This window comes from Cupressus sempervirens, chromosome 1 (genome assembly GCF_028749045.1).
Source record: "Cupressus sempervirens isolate cs-2001-9-10 chromosome 1, ASM2874904v1, whole genome shotgun sequence".
Taxonomy (NCBI): Eukaryota; Viridiplantae; Streptophyta; class Pinopsida; order Cupressales; family Cupressaceae; genus Cupressus; species Cupressus sempervirens.
The window spans coordinates 492,076,249-492,098,544 of NC_143118.1; the positions used below are offsets into that span (position 1 = coordinate 492,076,249).

The following is a 22,296-nucleotide window of genomic DNA, read 5'->3' on the forward strand; positions in this document are numbered from 1 at the left end:
AGTACCAACTTGGGCTTGTCGATGCCAAGCAACTCTCCATAATGTCAGCCCCTACTTAGTAGCCCATTGAGTGTCTGACCAGGACCTGTAGCTTATGCATTGTTTATGTCTTGGTTTCAATCATCATACTATCTAGTGTGTGTGTTAGCCATGGACGTTTGTGGTTGGATCATTATTTCCATTAGCAAGGCGAGAGTGAACCTAAGGGTGCCATGTGGTTGGGAGGCATATCTACCTATACCACTACTAGGGACCGGTGTACAAAGACGGTCTATTGTCCTAGTGCCCCTATTGCTGGGTGTTTTCACTTGGTACTTTAAGTTCCAAAGTATGCTTTCTTGTGATTTATGCTTTCATTGGGATGCTTGTATATCATGTTTATAATCAAGCATTTTATGCTATGGTTTAGGCATTAAAGAAGTGGAGACACTATCTTCTTTCTAAGGAACTTGTTTTGTATATCGATAATTAAAACCAAAGGCATTTGAAGTGTGTTGAGTTTTTACAGAGTTATACATTTTTTTTGAAACATAGGAGTGGGAAATCTAACAAAGTTGCAGATGCTCTTAGTAGAAGACAAATTTTGCTCATATAAATGCAGATTGAAGTTGTTGGATTCAACAAACTCGATAGTTTGTATCCAAGGGATCCTAATTTTGGTGAAGCATAGAAGGCTTGTATAGAACCTGTTACACTTGATAGGGCAAAGTGGTTGGATTTCATAATCCAAGATGGTATGTTGTTTAAAGGAAGACAATTGTGCATTCCAAGAAGTTCAATGAGAGAGAATTCCATCAAGGAGAAACATAGTGGAGGGTTGGCTAGGCACTTTGGTAGAGATTAAACCATTGCTTTGGTTATTGAGAACTATCATTGGCCACAATTGCAACAAGATGTCAACAAGCTTGTACAAAGTTGTAGAGTATGTTAAATGGCAAAAGGAGTAAAGCAAAATGTAGGGTTGTATAAGCAATTGCTTGTATCAGAGAAGTGAGAGGATGTCAGTGTGAATTTCATTCTTGGATTACCAAAGGCTCAACGAGGGCATGATTTTATTTTGTGATGGTTAACAAGTGTTTTCAAAGATGACACATTTCATTTCTTGCAAAAAGACTAGTAATGTCATTCATGTGGCAGAGTTGTTTTTTAGAGAAGTGGCGAGACTAAATGGTTTGCCAAAGAGTATAGTTTTAAATCACGATACAAGATTTGTTACGTATTTATGGCGTACATTATGGAAGATGTTGAAGATAGATTTGAAGTTCAATTCATCACATCATCCATATATTAATGGATAAACAAATATTGTCAATTGCAGTTTGGAAAACTTGTTAAGATGTTTGGTTGGAGATAAAACAAAATGATGGAATTTGATTTTACCACAAATAGAATTTGCATATAATAATTCTATCAATAGGGGTACCAATAAATCACCCTTCTAGAATGTATATGGGAGGAGTCTCAAAAATGCTTCTGAACTGAGGTAGTTGGATAAAAGAGAGATAAGTAGTGCAAAAGTAGAACTACTTGTTAAACATTTGAAGAACATCCATGAGGAGGTGAGGAAGTACATTATAAAGATGAATACACAATACAAGGCTAAGATAGATGAAAATGAGGTATAAGAAATTTTATATTGGAGATGAAGTCATGGTACATATAATAAGCTAAAAATGAAGAAGTTTGGACCGTGTGACATAGTGAAAAGATATGATTCTAGAAATGCTTACAAAGTGGAGTTGTCCATTGATATGAATATTTCACCAGTGTTTAACATGTCAAATTTGATAGAGTATTATGAAGGAGGTGATGGGAATGAAGTTGTAAAAGCACAGTGGAGTATTCCAACAACTAGTTTGGCTACAAAGGAGATTGAGAAGATACTAGATAATCGTGTTGGCAAAAGTACAATGAACATAACTTATAAAGAATATATGGTCAAATGGAAAGGAAGGTCAATAGATGATTCCTCATAGCTAGCAAGGGAGGAGGTTAACCATCTTGGTTTTCCTCTAAATACTTGAAACCTGATAGGATCACTTCTCAAATTACCCTGAGTGTGATGCAGGAGTATCCTGGGTGTAAGAGCAATCTTGCATCAACCAAAACTATTTCATTTTAGTTGTTTGAATAAGGATTGTCTTAATGCAGAGTTGTTGTCTACAAAGGCTGGCTATTTAGTAAGTCATTCATACAAGCTCAGAATGTCCTAATTTCAAAGGTGGGTCCTCATCTTAGATGTATCAGCCTACCAATTGAGGTCGAGTGCCATACCATGTGTATTTATGGATTTATTATGGATTTTTGGTGTGTAATTTTGGTATAAAAACTTCAAACTCATCATTGAAGGCCTAAATGTGCCTGGTGACACCTGAAAGCTCAATGGATAAGTGTTTGCACTATTTTGAGCCTGTAGATCAGAAGCTAAGGAATCCAAAAAATGGATACAATAGCCAATCAGAGCAATGGTTCAAGAGTTATGGATTTCAGAAGTTGAGCCAACCAAAACTTTCAAAATAAATGTCAAAAATGTATTTGGCCAACTGTATATATGTTGTTAGGGTCTATCAGCCCTGGGGATTAAGTTTGAGTGTCTAGAACTGTTAGTTTGTGGTGATTGATTAGGGAAGTATCATACATACTTCATAATTCTTTGGGCCCTATTTTATTAAGATTTTGGACCAACATGTAATAATTAATTATAACCCTAAAGCGGCAAAAATACTTGTATAAAAAAGCTTAGGGTTAGGGATTTTCATAATGTGTGATGTGAAAATTGCTTCTTGTGACTGTATTGAGTTGTAAGGGATTACGAATTGTAATTAGGTTGTAATCACTAGGTCATAATAATTTTGGGATTGTTTTGGTGGACGTAGCCCAGGGTTTGGGTGAATCATGTTAAATTTTGGTGTTTTGTGTTCTCTGGTGTGCAATTTATTATTTTATGATATTGTTTATAATTGCATGTAATTTTTATTTCTCTCTGTGGTTAATCATAACACATGGTATCAGAGCCAGTTAGTTTTTTAGTTATCCTTTGCAGGAAAGTCTCATGGTTGAGTGGGAGCGATGGTAGATGAGGGTAAGTTGAAGGTTAACAAATTTAATGGGCAGAATTTTTAGTTATGGAAAATGCAAATGGAAGATTATCTTTATGAGAAGGATTTATGGAAGCCATTGGAAGGAAAATCCAAGAAACGAGGAACTATGACAAATGAGGACTAGGAGAACTTAGATAAAAGGGCACTTGGAAGCATTTGATTGTTTCTAACACATCAATGACATTTAACATTACAAAAGAAAAGATGAAAAAAGATGCAAACCCTAGCGAAATTGTATGAAAAGCCCTCCGCTTCAAATAAGTTTAATATGAAGATGGCAAAAAGTGAATCTATTGCAGATCATTTAAATGAGTTTAATATCGTTACTAGTCAGTTATCTTTTGTGGGTATTAATTATGATGAAAAAATAGGGCTCTCTTGATTTTGTGTTCGTTGTCTGAAAGTTGGAATGACTTAGTAATAGTTGTAAGTAATTTTATTTCTGGATTTAATATAGTAAAATTTGATGATGTGATTAGTGTTATTTTGAGTGAGAAAACTCATAAGAAAACCTCAAGTGGATCTACATTAGAAAGTGCTTTGAATACAAAAAGCAAAGGCAAAACGACTGAGAGGGGAAACACTCTAGAAACCATGGGAAACCAAGAGGAAAGTCAAAGGGAAAGAGGTCTCAATCCAGAGCACCAAGAGATTGTTGGTATTGTGGTAAACCAAGGCATAAGAAGAAACATTGTTGGACTTGAAAGAACAATGAAAAAAATAAACCAAAAGAGAACAAGGAGGCAAATGTGGTAAGTAGCAAATCTGAAGATAATGTTTTGCTTATTTTTTTAGAAAGTGTTGATGATTCATGGGTTTTAAATTCTGATACTTTATTTCATGTTACACCTCATAGAGGTTATTTTATTAATTATGTCCAAGGGGATTTTGGGCTTATTTGTTTGGGGGATAATGAACCCTATCAGATTGTTGGAAAGGAAAGAGAAGATAAAGTTACATAATGAAAATCATTAGCTACTACATGAGGTAAGACATGTTCCAAGGCTTAGTAAGAATTTGATTCAGTAGGGCAACTCGATGATGAGAGTTGTGTAGTTACTTTTAATTATAAAAATTGAAAAGTTTCAAAAAGTTCTCTTATAGTAACAAAAGGTGTGAAAGTAGGCACCTTATATTTTTGTACAAGTCATAATGTTCCTTCTACTTTGATTGTTTTAGAGAAAAAATTAATGTTTAAGAACAGTTGTTGCAATTAAGCAGGGAGAACATATAGTTGCTATAGATTTTGATACAGCGCTATGGCACAATAAACTTAGGCACATGAGTGAGAAAGGTATGAAAGTACTTCGTTCAAAGCAAGTTTTACCAAGTCTAAAATGTGCTAATATGGATTTTTGTGGAACTTGTTTGTATGGAAAACAAAAGAAGGTGCGTTTTGTGAAAAGTGGAAGGAAAAGAAAAGTGAGAGATTAAAGTTTGTGTGTACAAATGTATGGGGACTAGCTCGAATATCTTCCCTTGGGCTCAGCTCTCATTTATAAACAATATGAAAAAATAATAAATCACACAAAAGAGAACACAAGACACCAAGAAGAGTAGGATAAGATGTCTCAATAACCTTATGTTTCAGTGCTAGGAAGCTTGATGTATGTTATGGTATGTAAAAGGCTAGATATTGCACATTGAGTGGGAGTCGTTAGTACGTATATAAGTCATCCATGAATTGAGCATTAGAATGCAGTGAAATGGATTCTCATATATTTGAGAGGAACATACAACAAGTGTCTACAATTTGAGGGCTCTACTACTGATTTACAAGGATTTGTTGACTCGAATTTGGCAAGAAATAGTGATACTATGTGGAGTACTATAGGTTATGTATTTACTGTTGGTGGGGCAATAGTGCACTAGATTTCTTGTTTGTAGAAGGTTAATGCTTTATCCACTATAGATACAGACTAGTTGTTGCTACAGAGGCAACCAAGGAGATGATATGGCTTTAGTTCTTCCTAGATGAATTGGGACACCCTGAGAGGGATAATTATTTGTTTACAGATAGTGACAGTGTCATTCATCTTGCGAAGAATTCTGCTATGTATTCAAAGACAAAACACATACAATTGCGGTACCATTTCATTCGACCAGTTTTGGATGATGGAAAGTTAAAGTTGGACAAGTTACATACTGATGACAATCCAATGAATATGTTTACAAAGGTGGTGATAAAGAAGCTAAATTCCTCTTCAGCTTCGGTTGGTCTTATAGATTGCGCAAAATTAAAAAAACAATAAAGTCTAGGGTAGTTTGATCCAACGAGAGCCTCATGGAGTAGCAACATAGCTACAAGATTGGTCTCCAAGTGGTATATTATTGTTTAGTGTGGAGCTTGATCAGTCCCCAAGTGGCAGATTGTTAGTTTGTGGTGACTGATCAAAGAAGCACTATACATAATTCATATTTCTTTGGGCCCTATTTTATCAAAATTTTGGGCCAACATGTAATAATTAATTATAACCCTAAAGCTGCAAAAATACTTGAATAAAAGAGCTTAGGATTAGGGATTTTCATTATCTATGATGTGAAAGTTGCTTCTTGCAGCAATATTGAGCTATGTGGGATTACAGATTGTAATCAAGTTGTAATCACTGGATCGTAATACCATTGGACTTGTTCTTTGGTGGACAGCTCAAGGTTTGGGTGAACCACATTAAATCTTGATGTCTTGTGTTCTCTTATGTGATTTATTATTTCTTGATATTGTTCATATTTGCATGTAATTATTATTAAAGTTTCTGGTTAATCCTAACAAGAATTTTCCCTAGTAGTATAAAATTTTTTGTTTAAAAAATGCTCGAACATTGTCTAAGACAACTCTAGGCGATAGTTAGTAGCTTTCTTTTGCAGAGTACTATAATGAAGACACCAATGTGGATTAGCATATTGTAATTCTAAATTCCATAATTCCGTAGTTGTGGTGATAATAAGAAAGCCCATATTCACAAATTGTTGTTACTTCTTTGTTCCTATTATGTGTTTAAGGTATTGAGGGGGTACCCTTCATCAACTACTAAATATGAAATCGAAGTGGCCATCTACACACTTCTTGATTGAACGTTTATTCATGTCACTCACTTCTTCATTGAACCTCAAGCCTTTTTTCTCAATAAGACAACTTAACCCTTTTAAACACTAATAGTATCCCAACAATCATCGTGTCTTCTCCATCTTTCTAAAGACCTTTCACCTCCAACAATTCCAATGACCATTTCCTTAAGTTTCACAATTCCCTAAGGAGAGAATACTGGAAGAGGGAGGAACTAATTTGTGAATACAAACTTATCCCATATCCCTAAACTTATCTTCTAACAAAGCACAATTCTAATACAAAATTCAAAACACTTTATCAAAACCATCATTTTTTAACATACATTGATAAGAACTAACTAAGATCATTCAAAACCGTTCACCCTTCAAACAAGGAATGTACATATATCGTGACATAATGTTTCCTCATAAATTGTTGAGGATTATTACAAATACTTCATTTTCCTTTACAAGATTATACTCGCAAGATTGAACTGAACACATGAATCAACTTCCGAAAAATAATCATTTTTAAACATGACATTGTTTTGATTTCTTTCTCGTTTATTTATTATTTGAAAAAATTATCACGCTCGCGGCTCGCGGGCATAATGAAAAGCGATAAAAATCAATTACAGTGTTGGCCCACCATCTTTGTTCTAGATAAAACATCGTAGATGTGCACATCGATTTCAATATTGATGCCTCAAAAAACTGTTGGTGATTTTCTTGCTTATTACTAAAGATCCCATATGAAATTTTCAATAACCAGACGCTACATATAAGCCATGGTTCGATAGTTCTGCAAATACTGTTGCAACAAAGAATTTTAGATTATTTTAACAGCTTAGCCAGAGGCAATATGCTTTAATTAAGAGCCGTGCTGCTCACTTTGGATACACCGGACCGAATTGTCAAAATTCAATTAATGTGTTTTTTCTATCTTCCTGATGATTTTGCAGCTAGATTTGCAAGCTTTCAAAAAGCTAAATCGGTCTGAATTGTGCTAGACAAGCATTTGAGTTAAATTTTTTTATAGAGATATTATTAAACTTTTGTTTGGAAACTGAAAGACAAATTGCAAGTAAAGAATATAGCTAAATAAGATGGAAGACAATGAAAAGGCTGGCTCTGCCAACTCTACAGAGATTTAACTGATGCGAGTGGAAGCACAGGAGAAACTGCGTTGGAACTTGATGGTAATGGCGTTGAGTTAAAATTTCAGAGTCCAACATACTCAGGGTACACCAGAGGGTAAATTCTATATCATACAAATGCCAGTCACCAATATGGCACTTGAAAGAAAATGGAGTTAGTCTTTAGCAAATACTTCAAGGAACATAAGCATGTATTTTCTACAGACGTGAGCACCACATACCTTTGTTAGCAGTTGATCTATCATTTGCTGCGCTATTTGCCAAGTTATTAAATGCTATGTGCAGGGGAAAAAAATTAACTGCAATTAAACATATCTCCTCCCACGGGGGATGTCAGTTTGATTTACCGATCATACAAATCTCTTAGAGGCCACATAATGCATCAACATTGTCTCTTACACTTGGCAAAATCAACAATTCCACTGATCAATCACGTGCAGGAGGGCTTTTTAAGTCTCTCCTAATTCCTAAATTTTCAGTGTACGACCATGCTCTACTCATTCCTCCTAAAACTGATTTACCAACGTACCCATTAGTACGAGTATTATCACTAGCTTCCTTCTCAGCCCCGAGAAAATGAGACAAAACTCTGTTCTGATGACTATAACTATGGGCATTGTTGGAACTGCTGTTAAGATAAGTTGAATCTGGTGCTCTCCCAGGGCTAGCCAGGGGTGTGGTAGAATAGTTCGGTGTAGCAAACGGAGTAGCATAGGGGGTCATGGGGACATGAACTGGATGTTGTGGATAAACCATCTTATGTGAAGGAAGAGTACCTCTGCTGCTGACAGGAGTAATGGAGGAAAATTCACGCTGAGCAGTTTGCTTTGACATATCATCCACATAAATTAAATCATCAATGCGAGCAATAATATTAAAGGCCAAACTCTCTAACACCCTTGAATAGCTTTCCAAAATTGCTTGGCCTACATCCTGCAAGAATACCAACATTACTTTTGTTCAGATTTAATCACCCTAAAAATCAAAACACTACAAAACTCTGTCTAGTGATATCAATAGCTTTGTCTACAACTACCCTATCTGTGTTACATTTTTTATCATGGTCAATGTGGCCACTTGGTACTTAACAATAACAATACCACTGAATCGTGCAGTGTTTTTTTTCATGCTATTAGTAATGAAGTTGGGCTACTGATTTGGGCTATTTGAAGGTCAAGTATTAAAAGTAATGATTCAGTGTACCCAGCCTTTGTGTTGGCTCACATCAAGGACGCTTCAATGCTTTTAAGAAGAAATTAGCACCCCTGATTTGAAAGAAAAGATGCTGCAATAGCAGAGTACTTTACCTATTAACATTATAAATTGGCACAAATCAACAGTGCAAATTTTCTCCACAGTTGAATTTGCACTGTTGATGTGAGCAATTTGTGGCCAAGACTCCTACATATGCTTCAATATTAACACTCTAAAAGACAGGTTCAACTAATAAAGCACCTTATTGTACTGGATCTTGTTCATATCTAAAATGGTCTGTGACAAGCCAGGAAACCTGAGCTTCAAGGTTAATAGGAGACTTTCTGCTCGTTCTGCAAGGAGCTCTCTCCTCTCAACATCTCCAACGAAGTCTTTCATCTTGCCCCAGGAAGACTTGGAAGTGGATCGGTTATCCCTTCCACTATTTGTATGCTTAGAATGAAGTTTCTGCTTCCACACATGTATAGCACCTTCAATGCGATTCACAATTTCCAAAATGTGATGCTCAGACGACAAGTCTAGGCAATCTAGAAGACAATCTGGAGAAAATTGTTCTGCTGTTATGTACCGATACATGATATCACCGAGGCTAGCCTTCCCATTCTAAGAAACAAGAAAACAAGGACTTATCAGTTGTGCTATGTCTCGAGGATTGAAACAATGCCTCGGGTCAAGTCCATTATTTGTGGTCCAACAAAATCCTCAGAAGAGCATACCTTTGGGAGAGTTTCTAAATAACTGTTGGGAACTTCCATCTCTGACAAGACTTGATTATTGATTGCCATAGCTGCCTTGAGAATTTGATTAGTGCATTCTCGATGATGTTGCAATTGCTTCCTTGCACAGTCGGACAAGCCGTCTGGAGGAACCTTGGGAGTGGGCAGCCACCATTTCTCTTCTTGCCGTTGAGAAGGCAGCCTGAGTGGAACACGCCCATTATCATTTACATCTCCAAACAATATTCCTCGATCCACATACCAGAATTCAGTATCACTGAAACCATCCAAAGTTTCCTGAAAAAAGGTAGTTTTGGCTAAAAAGCAGGCTTCATGGATAAAGTAACAATAATGCTAAAAATGATATGAATTTCCTGGAGATGTTGAAATAACATTCAGCTATAAAGGATCGCCAGCATACAAGGAGAAACATTTCATTGAAATGACACAGCTATTGACTATTATCAACATACAAGTAGCATGGCATCCAGCTTCTTCAAAGCTGGGAGATTGATGCATAGATCTGATCGAGGCCTGCTCACCATGACCTGATTTACAGACAGTTCCAAGAACTTTAGTTAGCAACCATTGATTATTTTGGAACATGGATTTTACACACTATTTTTGTTAAAAGGTTTGAGAACAATTCAAAAGCCTATGGTCTGTGGATTTTATAACCAGCTTCTGACTTTTACCTCCAAACTAGCACCTTCTGGAAGCTCTTGCCAAGTGGGTATGAGTTCAACAATGGAATCACTAACACAAAGGAGCCACTCCATTTCTCTGTGCCACATGGACTTCTTCTGTGAAGCTAGGGGTTCCAGCCTCCAAAGTTCACCAAATACAGAAGCTGCCACAGTTAATGCAATTTCTCTTAATTGTGGGGAAGTTAAACCTTTCTAAAACTGGGGACCAGTCCATTTAATAGAGTTGACTGTTAAGAAAACTAAACCACAAGTGAGTGCTTACATAGACTAAACACCCTCAAAAATTTCTGATCATCAAAGTTTTAATCACAAAAAGACATATCTAGAACTTCAAGAAAAATTAGTGACGATGAATCTGTCAGTCAAAACAAGTCACTTTTTTACATGCAAGCATTTATAAAGGTGTCTGATGCAGACAGATTAACTAGATGCTTGTTTATTTGGCACAGAAAATGCGTTCTTGCAATATTTTAGCTATGTCTTACCAGATAAAAACCTTTTCACAAGAGCTTTTTATAATACAATAAAAAACACATGCTCTATTTTGTTAAAAAAACATAAACAAAAAGAATAGATGGTAGATTGTGACAGAAGGAAAGCAGAGAATGGAAATTGTGAAACACACACACACACAACAAAGTCCTTGCTGCATAATCCATTGATTCTGAAAATATGGCAACCATGTTTTTGGCAGAATAGCCTTCCACATAAAAGTTTCCATCCTGTTGGATATTATATGTTTAACAGTTTATGCTTTGCACCCCTTATAGACTGTACACAGGCGCCATAATTAGTGGGGTCTGGGACCATGTCACGGCTCATAAGTATGGGGGTGGAAGCCTGTGAAAATAATGGGGGGGGGGGGGGGGGGAGGGGGGGAGCAGGGGGTGCTGGTCCTTATAGATGGTTTGTTCACCTGTTGATTATAATCATTGTATATGCAGATATGGACGAGGGTTAACCAGTAAAGCACAAGCAAGAAGTTATTTATTGTATTGTGAATGGTAGATTTGATATAGCCAGTGTTGTTTTTGCCAGTTTTCCTCTAAAGGGTTCCCCCGGGGGCAAGATCTCTTATTATACTACAAGTGCATCATCATTTCTGCTGCATTTCAAATTTTGTTAACATTCCTCCTCTTTACATATAAGTATATTTTCTCTCCATTTGTTATAAGTATATTGGCTCTGGAAATTTTATTTTCTTCAATGGAAGCTCTATGTAAATGAATCTCGCATGTGAAGGAAAATAGCAAGCACTCAAAGAATGGAGTTAAAGAAATTTAATGGCCAGAACTTTGAATAGTGGAGCTAAGATATCCTCGTAGACAAACACCACTGGGTTACTGTGTCAGACAAGAAACACTCAAGGTGAGACGGAAGTAACAAAAGATTTACTTTTTAGCAATACAAGCTCAAAATCCAGTTGTGTCTTTTCAATTCAACATTGTCAAAGATCTTAGCACAAGTTAATGCTAAGGAACTATTAGGGTCCGTTTGGTTCGTGGAATTTTCAAAACCAGGATTTCTACAAACCTTGGTCTTGCCAAATCAAGGTTTTGCAAATCTTCATTCTTATTTTTGGAATTTTACTTGAACTGTTTGTTTCACTCGGAAGATGTGTATGAAGAAACTTTTTTATGCCCAAACTTGGAGTTGAATGCAAACTTCAAAAAGTAGTCCAATCTATTGTTTTTACACTCCTCAAAAAACATAACCAGGTTTTGATTTTCAATTCCTGTTTGCTAGTAGGAAGTTGGAAAACCTGGTTTTGAGACAAAATTGGAAGTCCGGTATTCTAATTCCATTTTGCCAATTTTGAAACAAATGCAAAAAATTTCAAATCCAGATTTTGAAAAAGCCAATTCCTGTCATCTTCCACGAACCAAACAGATAAGATGTGACCTCTGTAGTAGTCTATGTTGCTAGTCCAAGTACAGATATAAATACACACACGTAATCACAGATATAAGAGTCAAAGCTAAGGACCTAGTAAGTAAGATGCAACCTCTGTATTAGAATAAATTGCTGATCCAGTTAGAACTATAAATACACAAGTCCAAGTACAGATATAAATACACACACGTAATCACAGATATAAGAGTCAAAGCTAAGGACCTAGTAAGTAAGATGCAACCTCTGTATTAGAATAAGTTGCTGGTCCAGTTAGAACTATAAATACACACACATACATATAAGCACAAATATTCAATATACCATAACATATTATAATATAAATAAATATATAAAGTATATAATATTAACTATAGATTATTAAAAATTATATATCATATTGTAAAATATTTATTATTACTACATATACTATATAACAATAATATGTAAATTATAATCATATATTTAGCTCTTGTATCCATCACTATCACATGAGCATGGTATCGGGTTAGGACAAAAGTTTCCCAGCTTGTTCAGATCAGAAATGAGAACTTGAGACATTGCCTGAAAATTAAATGAAGAATCCTCCAGCCAACTGTCACCTCAAATTCATATCTTAGATCTTTTCACAATCCTTGTCACTTTTTGGCATAGGTCTTTGATCCAACTGACAACAAGTGGCAACAGCATAAAGCTGTCATCACCCCTTCAATTCTAATTACCATCTACACAATCCACGTTTTCTGGTCTAATTTTATTATAGATATAATATAACTAATAATGTAATTGTATTAGGGAGTTCCTTTGGTCTGATGGAGTGGGAAACAGAAAAAGACACTGTGAATTGGGATTGGTGCTGCAAACCAAGGTGTAAAGGACGACTGGGTCTTAAAGATTTTAAAGCTCGTGGAACTTCTTTGGCCTCAAAGTGGATCTTTAAATCACGAGAAGGAAATGAACCTTGGAAAGTACTTATTAGAAACAACATTAAACTAGCGCTTGCACCGGGGCAGGGTGCAAGTGTATAGCCGATAGGCGTGAGGGATTGCAAAGCAGCTTCAAAATTCTGGAACAAGTTGCATAAATTTTTTATTTCAAAATCTAACTGGTCCAAATGAACTGTAGATCAGCAAATAAGAATAATGCCAATGCTGAAATCTGTCTTAGTACTTACAAGAGTAATTACCTTGTCTGATTAAGCTTACATGGTGATCTAAGAAATTGGTAATACATAAAATACTACAAGGTTGTCTTCCATTAAATTGATTGAATCATAAGTGATTTAGCAATAGTATTATCTTTACATGTGTACTTTTCATTGACTAAAATACATATCTGTACACATTTGATGATGATTCCAGATGGACATGTATTCTTTAGTTGCTGGGCTTGGTTGAAAATTTATTTTTGATGCACACAATTTGTTGTGCAATATTTTCTCTCTCAAAACGCAGTCACAAATTCTTGTCCAATAGAACATGTTCTACAGAGAGCACGCCAGATGGGGCCTGAACAAGTTTCCAATCAAATGTCAAAAGGCAGGGGATAGACAAAGAGCACAAGGATATATAGGCACCTAACTTGCCGTATATTTAATGTGTATTACTATTTGGTGTGGAGTATAGTTTCACTCAAAGACATGAACATTTATCTGATATTTCATGTGTATCGCTATTGGCCCTGGTATAGAGATTCATTCCAAAGTTCAAATACATAAGCAGTAATGTGTACTGCTATTTGGTATGGGGGTAGAGTTTCACTCCACGTATATAAAAACTTGATGCGTACTGATATTTGGCCTGAGGTATTAATTCACTCCATATACATGAGTAGTTGATGGGTACTGCTATTTGGTACGGGGGTATAGTACTTATCTTGACAAATACGTAATGTGTATTTTTATTTGACCAGAGGCATAGATCCCCCCTCCAAATATGTTAGCACTTATCTTCCCAAATAGTTAATGTGTAGTGCTATTTGACCAGAGACAGGGATCCACAATGAAAATGTAGATTTCCAGGTTAGTTTTATGATAGGAAGTGAAATCATCCTATTATGAGTCATGACAGATTTGCTGTGCATAATTATAAGTCCAGAAAATATGTTTAATGGTTTCTCTTTTGTGGCGGAATATGCACTTGAGAATTTGAGTAGTACAGAAGGTAGGGCATTCATTTAGAACAAGTTTGCAGTGCATAACTTCCAAGGGAGAAATTGAGCTTTCCTCTCTACTGCTGATTTCCATATGACAAGGCCCAAGCTAAACTGGACCTAACAGCACTGAAAAAACTACAGCTGTTGATTTCAAAACAGAGCTTGTGTCAAGGTTTACAGTCACCCTTATTCAGATCCGGGCATTCCTTGTTACTCCCAGAAGGTAACAAGCTGTTCCTAAGTAAGATCGAGTTTCATGGATGCAAAGCTTTAGCCCTGATCTGAATACAGTTTGCTGATAAATGTAAGTTGGCATCCCAAGAAATTCGGTGTCGGCCAAAGTCTGCAACGTGCAAGACCCCGTCCACATCATCCACCACTCAGTAGCTTTCCATTCCACTGATCAGAAAGTGAGCCGGAAACCGGAGCCGCGAACTGAATTTCCCGGCCGTCACAAGCTGCAGCGTGAGGAATTCCCGATGGGCTATCGCCCAGGTGAAAGCCTATCAGCTAAAGATCCATTATTAAGAAAGGAAAACAGTGGATGAATATACCTCTACAAGATATTGTTTCTCGGGAGTTTGATGTGAAAACCTTTGGCTGAGTCACAAGGTTTGAATTGGAATTCGAGTTTGTCGATCAGGATCAAGGGTAAAAATTCTACCTTATTTAAATTTATTTATTTTAAAATATAAGTAACATATCACCAATTGTCAAAATAATTTGATATTGCTAAATAATTAAACTAAATAACTTAATATTATTTTAAAATAAAATAATATTATATTAAATATCATAAAATTCGGATGAAGATCGGAGAGGTAAAAATTTGCTGAAATCCAAACTGACTGAGGTCCCAAGTAAGGAAGCTACTCTGCTCCAAAGAGCTGCTGGTGGCTCTCCCTCATACACTGTTGCTGAAAGATCTCTTTGGTGGGAGTAATATGTGAATAATAAACCACTTGCTCTAACTCAAAGTTGTTCTGCTAAGGCATAGAAAAATGAAGGTATTACACTACTCAGTGATGTTCTGATTGGTAACTCACTAAGGTCCTGGGAAGAGATCAATTTTAAGTACGGGATTCCCCCATCTCAGAAAAAACATATATATTGCTTGCTAAAGCTACAGGTTTTTTTCCCCTGGTAAGATCTATGACAGTGATTCTTTTTCGAGGCAATTGAAATGGGCTTGATGGCTGGGGACTTATGGAGGTCTCTACCAAGCAGATTTATAACATGGTAAAAGATGATTCATCTATTACCAGCTGGGCAAACCAATGTTGGGACCTGTATAGGTCAACCTCTAAAAGGCAATTTGTCTTTGATTTTTTCTGGCATCAACCTACTGAACTTAAGAAATCCTGCTTTAGATGGCTCCTTCTTACAAAGTTGGTTGTGGTTTATGTGCTATCCTCTGTGGGTGTGCTTTTTGAAATATCCCAAAAACTTTTGATTACCTTTTTTTTGAATGTGAATATGCTTGTAAACTTTTGATTACCTTTCTTTTGAATGTGAATATGCTTGTGCAATCTGGTCTACCTTTTGGGCTCCCCTGTTCTGTGGAATAGTTGCCATGGTTTATCTTGGAGTGAAATTCTTACTGGTTTTGACAATTCTTTTGATCTTAAACTTGATAATTTCTGGTCTGTTTTATCTGCTGAGCTTTTGTAGCTTCTTTGGAAGAAAAGGAACGAAGAGGTATTTCAAAAAAAAGGACGCAGCTTTTGTAGCTTACTGGGTTTAATTTTAACCTCATACACTTCTCTATCATGTCACAGGTATCTCAACTTTGGAGATTACGTAGAGTAGATTCATGATCCTGGTTCAGGAAATTACATTATTGATCCATGAGAATGACCTCCATGCTTCACATTACTTAAGCATTCACAGGGACTTGCTTGATGTAAAGGAACTGGATTCTCTGAATTTGTTTATAAAGGAAAACAGTATCTTTATTGAACAGGAAGGTGGCTATGACAGTGAGCCTATTAAATCTGCTCCATCAAGTGGGAATGATGGTGACAGTTGTGTGCAGCAGCAGAAGTAACAATTCCAGAAGTCCATCCTTTTGCAGCAACCCAGAAGTGCTTGAGGACTATAGCTCCATTCTCTGATCTCTTGCTTCTATTTTGTTATGTAAAGTTCTTTAATGTACTCACTGGGAGATGTCACAGTCACACTAAATAGGCACAACTATAGGCTGAATTAAGTCATGACTAATGTCTATTTCCAGCTATCTGTTTTTTGAATAGACTTTCTGATGTACGAAGATAAAAAATAATAAAAGTTATAAAAATATTTTTATAACTTTCTGCCTGTTTTTTTTTAACTTGTGCTAAGATCTTCGACTTTCTGATGCCACACCCTTGACTCCCCAGGCCATAGGTAGCTTGTGAATATGTCTTTTCAATTCAACCTTGGTGCAGACTATCATAATATAAAAAATGAAAAAAGTTATAAAAATATTTTTAATGCACCAAGGTCTATATGATTGGGAACACCCAAGGCACACCCTTGCCGCCCCAGGCCTTAGGTACCTTGTGGATACATCCGAGCAGCAGAGGCATGCCCTAGCTGTCCTGTTCCCACTCCAATTTAGTCCAAAGATGGCAACAACTCGTAATGTTTCCAAATACATAGATATTAGACAAAGTACGCAGATATAGGGAGGTGTGCAATAATCATGTAATGTTATCATTTTCAATGCAATCAGAGTGGCATTTTCATAGGTGATTCGCACATAAATTATACTTTTGTAAGAATTTAATCGGACTGTTCCCTTCCCCTCTCCCACTTCCACTACCAGTTTTTGGTTTTTCCATCATAGTAAACTCGTCTTCATTGTCACTTAAGCTAAAGGAAGTAGTACTACATAAAAAAGGGAATAATACTACTAAAATCTCTAATAAATTCCTTACATAGAAGGAGATACAAAACAGGCAGAATCATCTGCTATCAATTAATAACTTAATTTCTAAAACTAGCAGATTATTTTTAAGCTATTCTACAACATTCATGTGCCCTTTTCCACCCACAAAGAAAATCCTAATATCTCTCTATAATTCAACTGACAGGAAGTGAGGCCAGGTCTGCAATTAGAGGTTGGTTAAGCATCAACATCGTAAGATGAAAGATAGAGGCAATTTCTACACAACACCTCAAATGTAACATTTATTGTAATTATTAATTAGTTGAAAAATAAAAGTAATTAATTTAGATTTTTGAAATACAATGAACATGACATTTTTTAATAATTAATAATTACAGTAAATGGGGCAGTTTGGCTGCCCCATCTATGATAAAGATAGATACATCCTTTCTATTCACCAGATAGAATCCAGGATAATCATTGGCCTCGGCATGCCTTCCAAAATAATATCTGAGTCTCCAGGATACTCGTTGGCCTCAGCATGCCTTCCAAAATAATATCCGAGTCTCCAGGATACTCGTTGGCCTCAGCATGCCTTCCAATATAATATCAGTGAAAAAATCGTCGTTACTCAAGATTTTGCTTATCTTCCATGTCGAGTGGAAAAGAATATATTGGCTTCAGCTTGCCTTCCAAAATAACATCTCTGGAAAAAATCTGTCAATACCCCAGATTTTTCTTACCTTTCATTTTGACTGGAAAAGCTTTTAGTTTAGTTATAGCCAACCAAAAATTTGTACAATTGCTGGTGTTAGCACATTTTTAATTATTTTACCAAATGTATATCCAAGAACTTGTATTTCTAGAACATTTGCCAACAAGTAAAAATGGCTTACCCTGCTGAAGAATATAATTTATAATACTGAGAGCATCAAGAAGAAGTATACCTGAGAGATTTGTAATCGCATTAGAGATAGCAAGTGCACTACAGACCCCTTTTCCACCACCAGACATGTCTTCACCCAGCAGCAGTTTGGCAAACCTTTCTTTCATCAATTCAACTTCTGCAGCAGATAAACACGAGTTACTAAAGTTAATGCCATTATCTTACCCTCTCACCTATTACCGAAACAGTGAAAAGTTTATAATAGAAGCAAACATGTCAAAATTATTATTTTACCTATCTGAAGAAAGTCTATAGCCATAAACAAGGGTCCGCTAAAAGACAATAGTGAGGAACCAGTTTCTATCATTTCCGCAACAATTTTAGAAAACTAAATAATAAATTCCTGTAAACAAATTCAGAAACAATAAATAATACTACTAAACAGACACTAAAGCTCTTCCTGGAGCTTCAAGTTAAGAATCACTTTTTTATCAGTAAGAAAACTGTCCGCTCAAAAAAAGTACTAAGAAACCTATCTCTTTTTCTCGGTGATGTCATAAAATGTTAAATAAAGCTAAATTTGGAGCAAAGATGTTCCAGAGCTTCAAATGCGCAAAATGAAAGAGAGGAAAAGGAATGAAGACAATTTGGAAACAACATTGTTCAACGAAATAAAGCCAGCATCTAGAAGAAACTTCGTAAGGTTCTAAGTTAACGGTTCTGACTGATATCAATCATAAAGAAGCAAGATGAACCTATCGGACAACAAAAATAGTACATTTAAGGTACATTATGCTTACTAGGTTCTTAACGCACGAAATAAACAAAACTAACACAAGAAAAGAAATCCAGTCGACGATGAAGAGTCGAAAAGTGAATGATTCGACGTTTACACATTTAACAAAAAGCAAGAGAATCCCACGTTTTTTAGTTATATTGAATTGTTCCTAAGATGAAAAGTAGAATTCTTCGATATTAAAACATCCGGGCTTTGCAATTTAATTCCGTACCTGCTATTAAGAACAGTCGAGTAGGGGTGCTGTTAAAATGTTTGCTTAAACCTAAGAAATAACAGAACGTCACTTGGAAAATAACGACAAATGTATGGGTAAAATATTTCATGAAACATTATTTATATGAATTCAGAGCGTCAGGCAGGCCCCGAAAACTAAATGGCAGTACGCAGGATAGGCTAACAAGCAAGAAATGTTTTGGAATAATTGAAGTACATAGAGTTTTCTACCGTAAAGACAAAACGGGTTCCATCTAACTTTACATCGGGGTAGAAGTAGTGGAACATAGCTTGAGAGTTGCAGTTCATCTGTGGGCAGACAATGGGTTATTGCTGGGCAACAGATTCTAGTCATTCTGGTGACTCCCTCAATAAATCTGCTACCAAGGGAATGAGATATTGAGATTTTGCGAAAACAAGAGAAATTGCAATGGAAGCATTCTACCCTTTTATTTTTAGTCCAGTAAGATGCAAGCCTTTGCAACTTACTGCGACATAAAAATATAATGAATCTTGTGCTGGTTTCTGCGGATGATAGAAATTTTCAAGGGTCGTAGCGTACAAAGAACACTGACAAGTGCAACCAAAAATTCAAGATTTTGTCGCGACAGAAGTGCATAGTAAAGCCAAAAATGCCGAAGAATTTCTGTCCGTTTACACTGACAGGCGGAAGCTATGTTAAAATTCCCAGCAAAAAGAAACAAAAATTATAATAAAGACACACACAATTTCTTGCCAGTAAACAGGCAAAGAATGCAAAACGTTAAAAAATTGGACTAGTTACACAAAGGGGAGCCAAACACAAAATTAATAAACTTTGCTTTTGTCCAAAACATACGGATTGATAAAATTACGGTGCACCGATGACGAATCAAGCGCAGATTTCTGCATGAAAAGTTAAAAATACGATAGGCAGGGGGAAACGAGCCGGAATGTACACACTTACGCTCCTCGAAACACAAAAAGTGTTAAAGATCACAGAAAATTTTCAGGGATTAAAACAAAAGACAGAAATATTGAAACGCAAGTGATTAAAACTGCAGTTTCCAGGCAGTAACCATGCATGTACATTGAAGCTAAAATGCTTAGAAATATCTAACAAATTACACTAGACCTACATAATATGTAAAGCCGTTTTCGCTGTCAAAGAAATGAAATGTTATATTATATAGAGAGAGCAGATAAAATATACAGGGGAAAACTAGAACATCAACAATATAATAGAGCCAAAATAATGGAATATTTGCATCTGACAGGATAAAATCCTAAAATATAGAAGCTTCTTGTCATTTTTACTGCAACGAAATGCTTAAAACACAGGGAAGGCACCTGATAAGTCATTGTACAGCTTGTCACTCCTTTCCTCCCATATGACCGTATCCCGGCCCCCGGTGAGCGGCAGAGGAGCGGTGGAGGAGCCGGAATTAGATGTGTCAGACCTGCCGAGCGGCCATCCCAAGGGAGATGATCCCTCAGAAGTGGTGCCCGTGCCCATCCCGATCTCCAACTCATCGTCTCCTCGCCTGAAGCTGGGCGTCTCAGAGCTGAAACCGTCCCCATCTCCATCGCCACTCACGTCCGCACTCAGAGTAGAGCTCTGCCTTTCCCCCGAACAGCTCGATGCAATCTCACTCTCACCACTCCCACACACCCTGCATTTCTCCATCTCCGCCTCACCACACTTCAAAGCGAGATGATCCGGTTTACTCCATCGGCGGACACGCCGTCATTTGCTCTTATGGTAGTGCTACCGCCATTATTACCGTTGCAATGATAAAGAATGTGTAGGAAGGTTGCGACCTGCGAGTTCAATCAATGCCTGTGCCAGGTCTCCTCCATTTTACGCACACGCTTTTCTCCGGGGGGCCGGCGCCACTAGAATATGTAAAAGACTTACACTATTTAATTTGTGGAATTGTGTGACGCAGTGCTGCTCGATGCCGGAGGAAAACGCAAGCAACATATGATGTTGATGTTCTCTGAGCCTTACAGAGGCCTACTTTTAGAGTGCCGCACTCGTGTATATCATTTCATTGCCCTGTCTTGCTGTATATGTACGTATGTCGTCTGCCATTGTTGCCTTAATGGTCCCATGGAGACCGTAAAACTGCAATAAAGCAGAAGGAAATTTGTGTGTCTTCCGTGCTGCCACTCCCTTGTAAGCCCCCCGGGGTGTGGCAAAAGGTTCTTTAAATAAGTGGCGTACATGTACAGGCACCAAACTCTCCTCTTGGTGTTTGGAAGGCGTTTCGAGAAAGAAGATGGTGCCGATTCACTCCAAACATGTCGGGGTGGAGGAGCAGCGTGCCGTACAGGAATTGTTGTGGTGGGGCCAGCTTCTGTCTTGGGAGAATGGAAAGCTACTTTGGAATAAAGGCGGGCATGGTGGGCCAGCTCGCACCAATTCTCTTAACTCGCTACCCTATTTGATCATATGAAATGATGCGGAGTAAAGCTCGATTTAAATGCTTGTTTGGTTCTCCATTTCTTTATTATTTATTATTTATTTATGGTTAGTATAGGGTACCCTAAGTTTCTTATATGGTACCTTAGGTACATTGAATTTTGTGGGTTCTTCGTTTTTGTTTTTGTTATTATGTTATTTTTTTTAGATAGTTATAATAAATATGGTCTATTTATTATGTGTCTTAATGGTAAATATATAATTATTTTGAGCTCATGTCCACTCACATGTCATATTAACTATTTATGTTGATTATCACAGTTTACATAGCGATCTAATAGTTATGGACAAATGTCCAGTGTTGTACCATCACTAATCTCTCTTTCTTACATGTGTCTATATTTATTTTGTTTTATTTGATATTGTCATTTCTTTCTCTTTTTACATAGTAATCAAATAGCTATGGACAAATGTCCTATGTTGTACCATCACTAACCTCTCTTTCTTACATGTGTCCATATTTTTTAATTTTATTTTTGATATTGTCATTTCATTCTCCATTTTAATTGAAGAATTTCATTATTGACTCTAAACTTTAAATTGATAACTTTACCATCAATTTTTGAAAGCCAACTTCTTCTGCAATTTTTGAAAGCCAACTTCTTCTGCATCTATATAATACGTTACTTTGTATTGTTAGTACCTACCTATAAAGGGAACTAATGTTTTTAGTGATTTTTAAGTGAATTTATTTATTTCTTTATGTATACAACCTTTACTTATTCTATGGTGTATTTAAATTTATTTGTTAAACTGAATATTTTACTTTTTATTTCCTTTTTTTCATTGGTTGTTTCTATTTTTTCTAGAGATATTTTTATTTTACCTTTCAAAAAGTAGACAGAAGAAAATTCAAATGTGTGGCAATTTGAAATAGCACTCTCTTGATTTATTTGGAGTGTTCCACTCCATATCTTCCATAGGGCACACGTTGTTACAATACGTCCACATTTTTTATTATTTATCAATTTTGATTTTTATTGGAAGCGTATTTTTAATTATTGTCCACAATGCTTCCAACTTACTATTTTTGGAAGCATTTTCAATTCGCCCCAAATAACAACTTTGCATTTACATACA

The 22,296-nt window shown here is 36.4% G+C and overlaps 1 protein-coding gene across 2 annotated transcripts; it reads right to left on the minus strand.

The window, feature by feature from the left end:
* Positions 1 to 7,163: 7,163 nt before the first annotated feature.
* LOC149578398 (rop guanine nucleotide exchange factor 1-like) lies at positions 7,164 to 21,131 on the minus strand. 2 transcript variants are annotated; one of them, XM_089828859.1, is made up of 7 exons: positions 20,082 to 21,131; positions 17,802 to 17,918; positions 9,930 to 10,084; positions 9,708 to 9,782; positions 9,235 to 9,531; positions 8,759 to 9,121; positions 7,164 to 8,236 (listed from the first exon to the last, which is right to left on the minus strand). In XM_089828859.1, the coding sequence occupies exons 1-7, from the start codon at positions 20,416 to 20,418 to the stop codon at positions 7,730 to 7,732; spliced, it is 1,851 nt and encodes a 616-aa protein (XP_089684985.1). In that variant the 5' UTR covers positions 20,419 to 21,131; the 3' UTR covers positions 7,164 to 7,729. The 2 variants fall into 2 exon arrangements, with proteins under 2 accessions (XP_089684985.1, XP_089684989.1); XM_089828863.1 differs by lacking the exon at positions 20,082 to 21,131 and adding an exon at positions 18,035 to 18,572.
* Positions 21,132 to 22,296: the final 1,165 nt, after the last annotated feature.

Coding starts and splice junctions, on each gene's coding strand:
- LOC149578398 (XM_089828859.1), bottom strand. CDS start 20,418: ATGGAGAAATGCAGGGTGTGTGGGAGTGGTGAGAGTGAGATTGCATCG. Junction 10,085..17,801: donor TGCGATTACAAATCTCTCAG/GTATACTTCTTC, acceptor TAACTGTGGCAG/CTTCTGTATTTGGTGAACTT. Junction 9,783..9,929: donor CAGAAGGTGCTAGTTTGGAG/GTAAAAGTCAGA, acceptor TCTGTAAATCAG/GTCATGGTGAGCAGGCCTCG.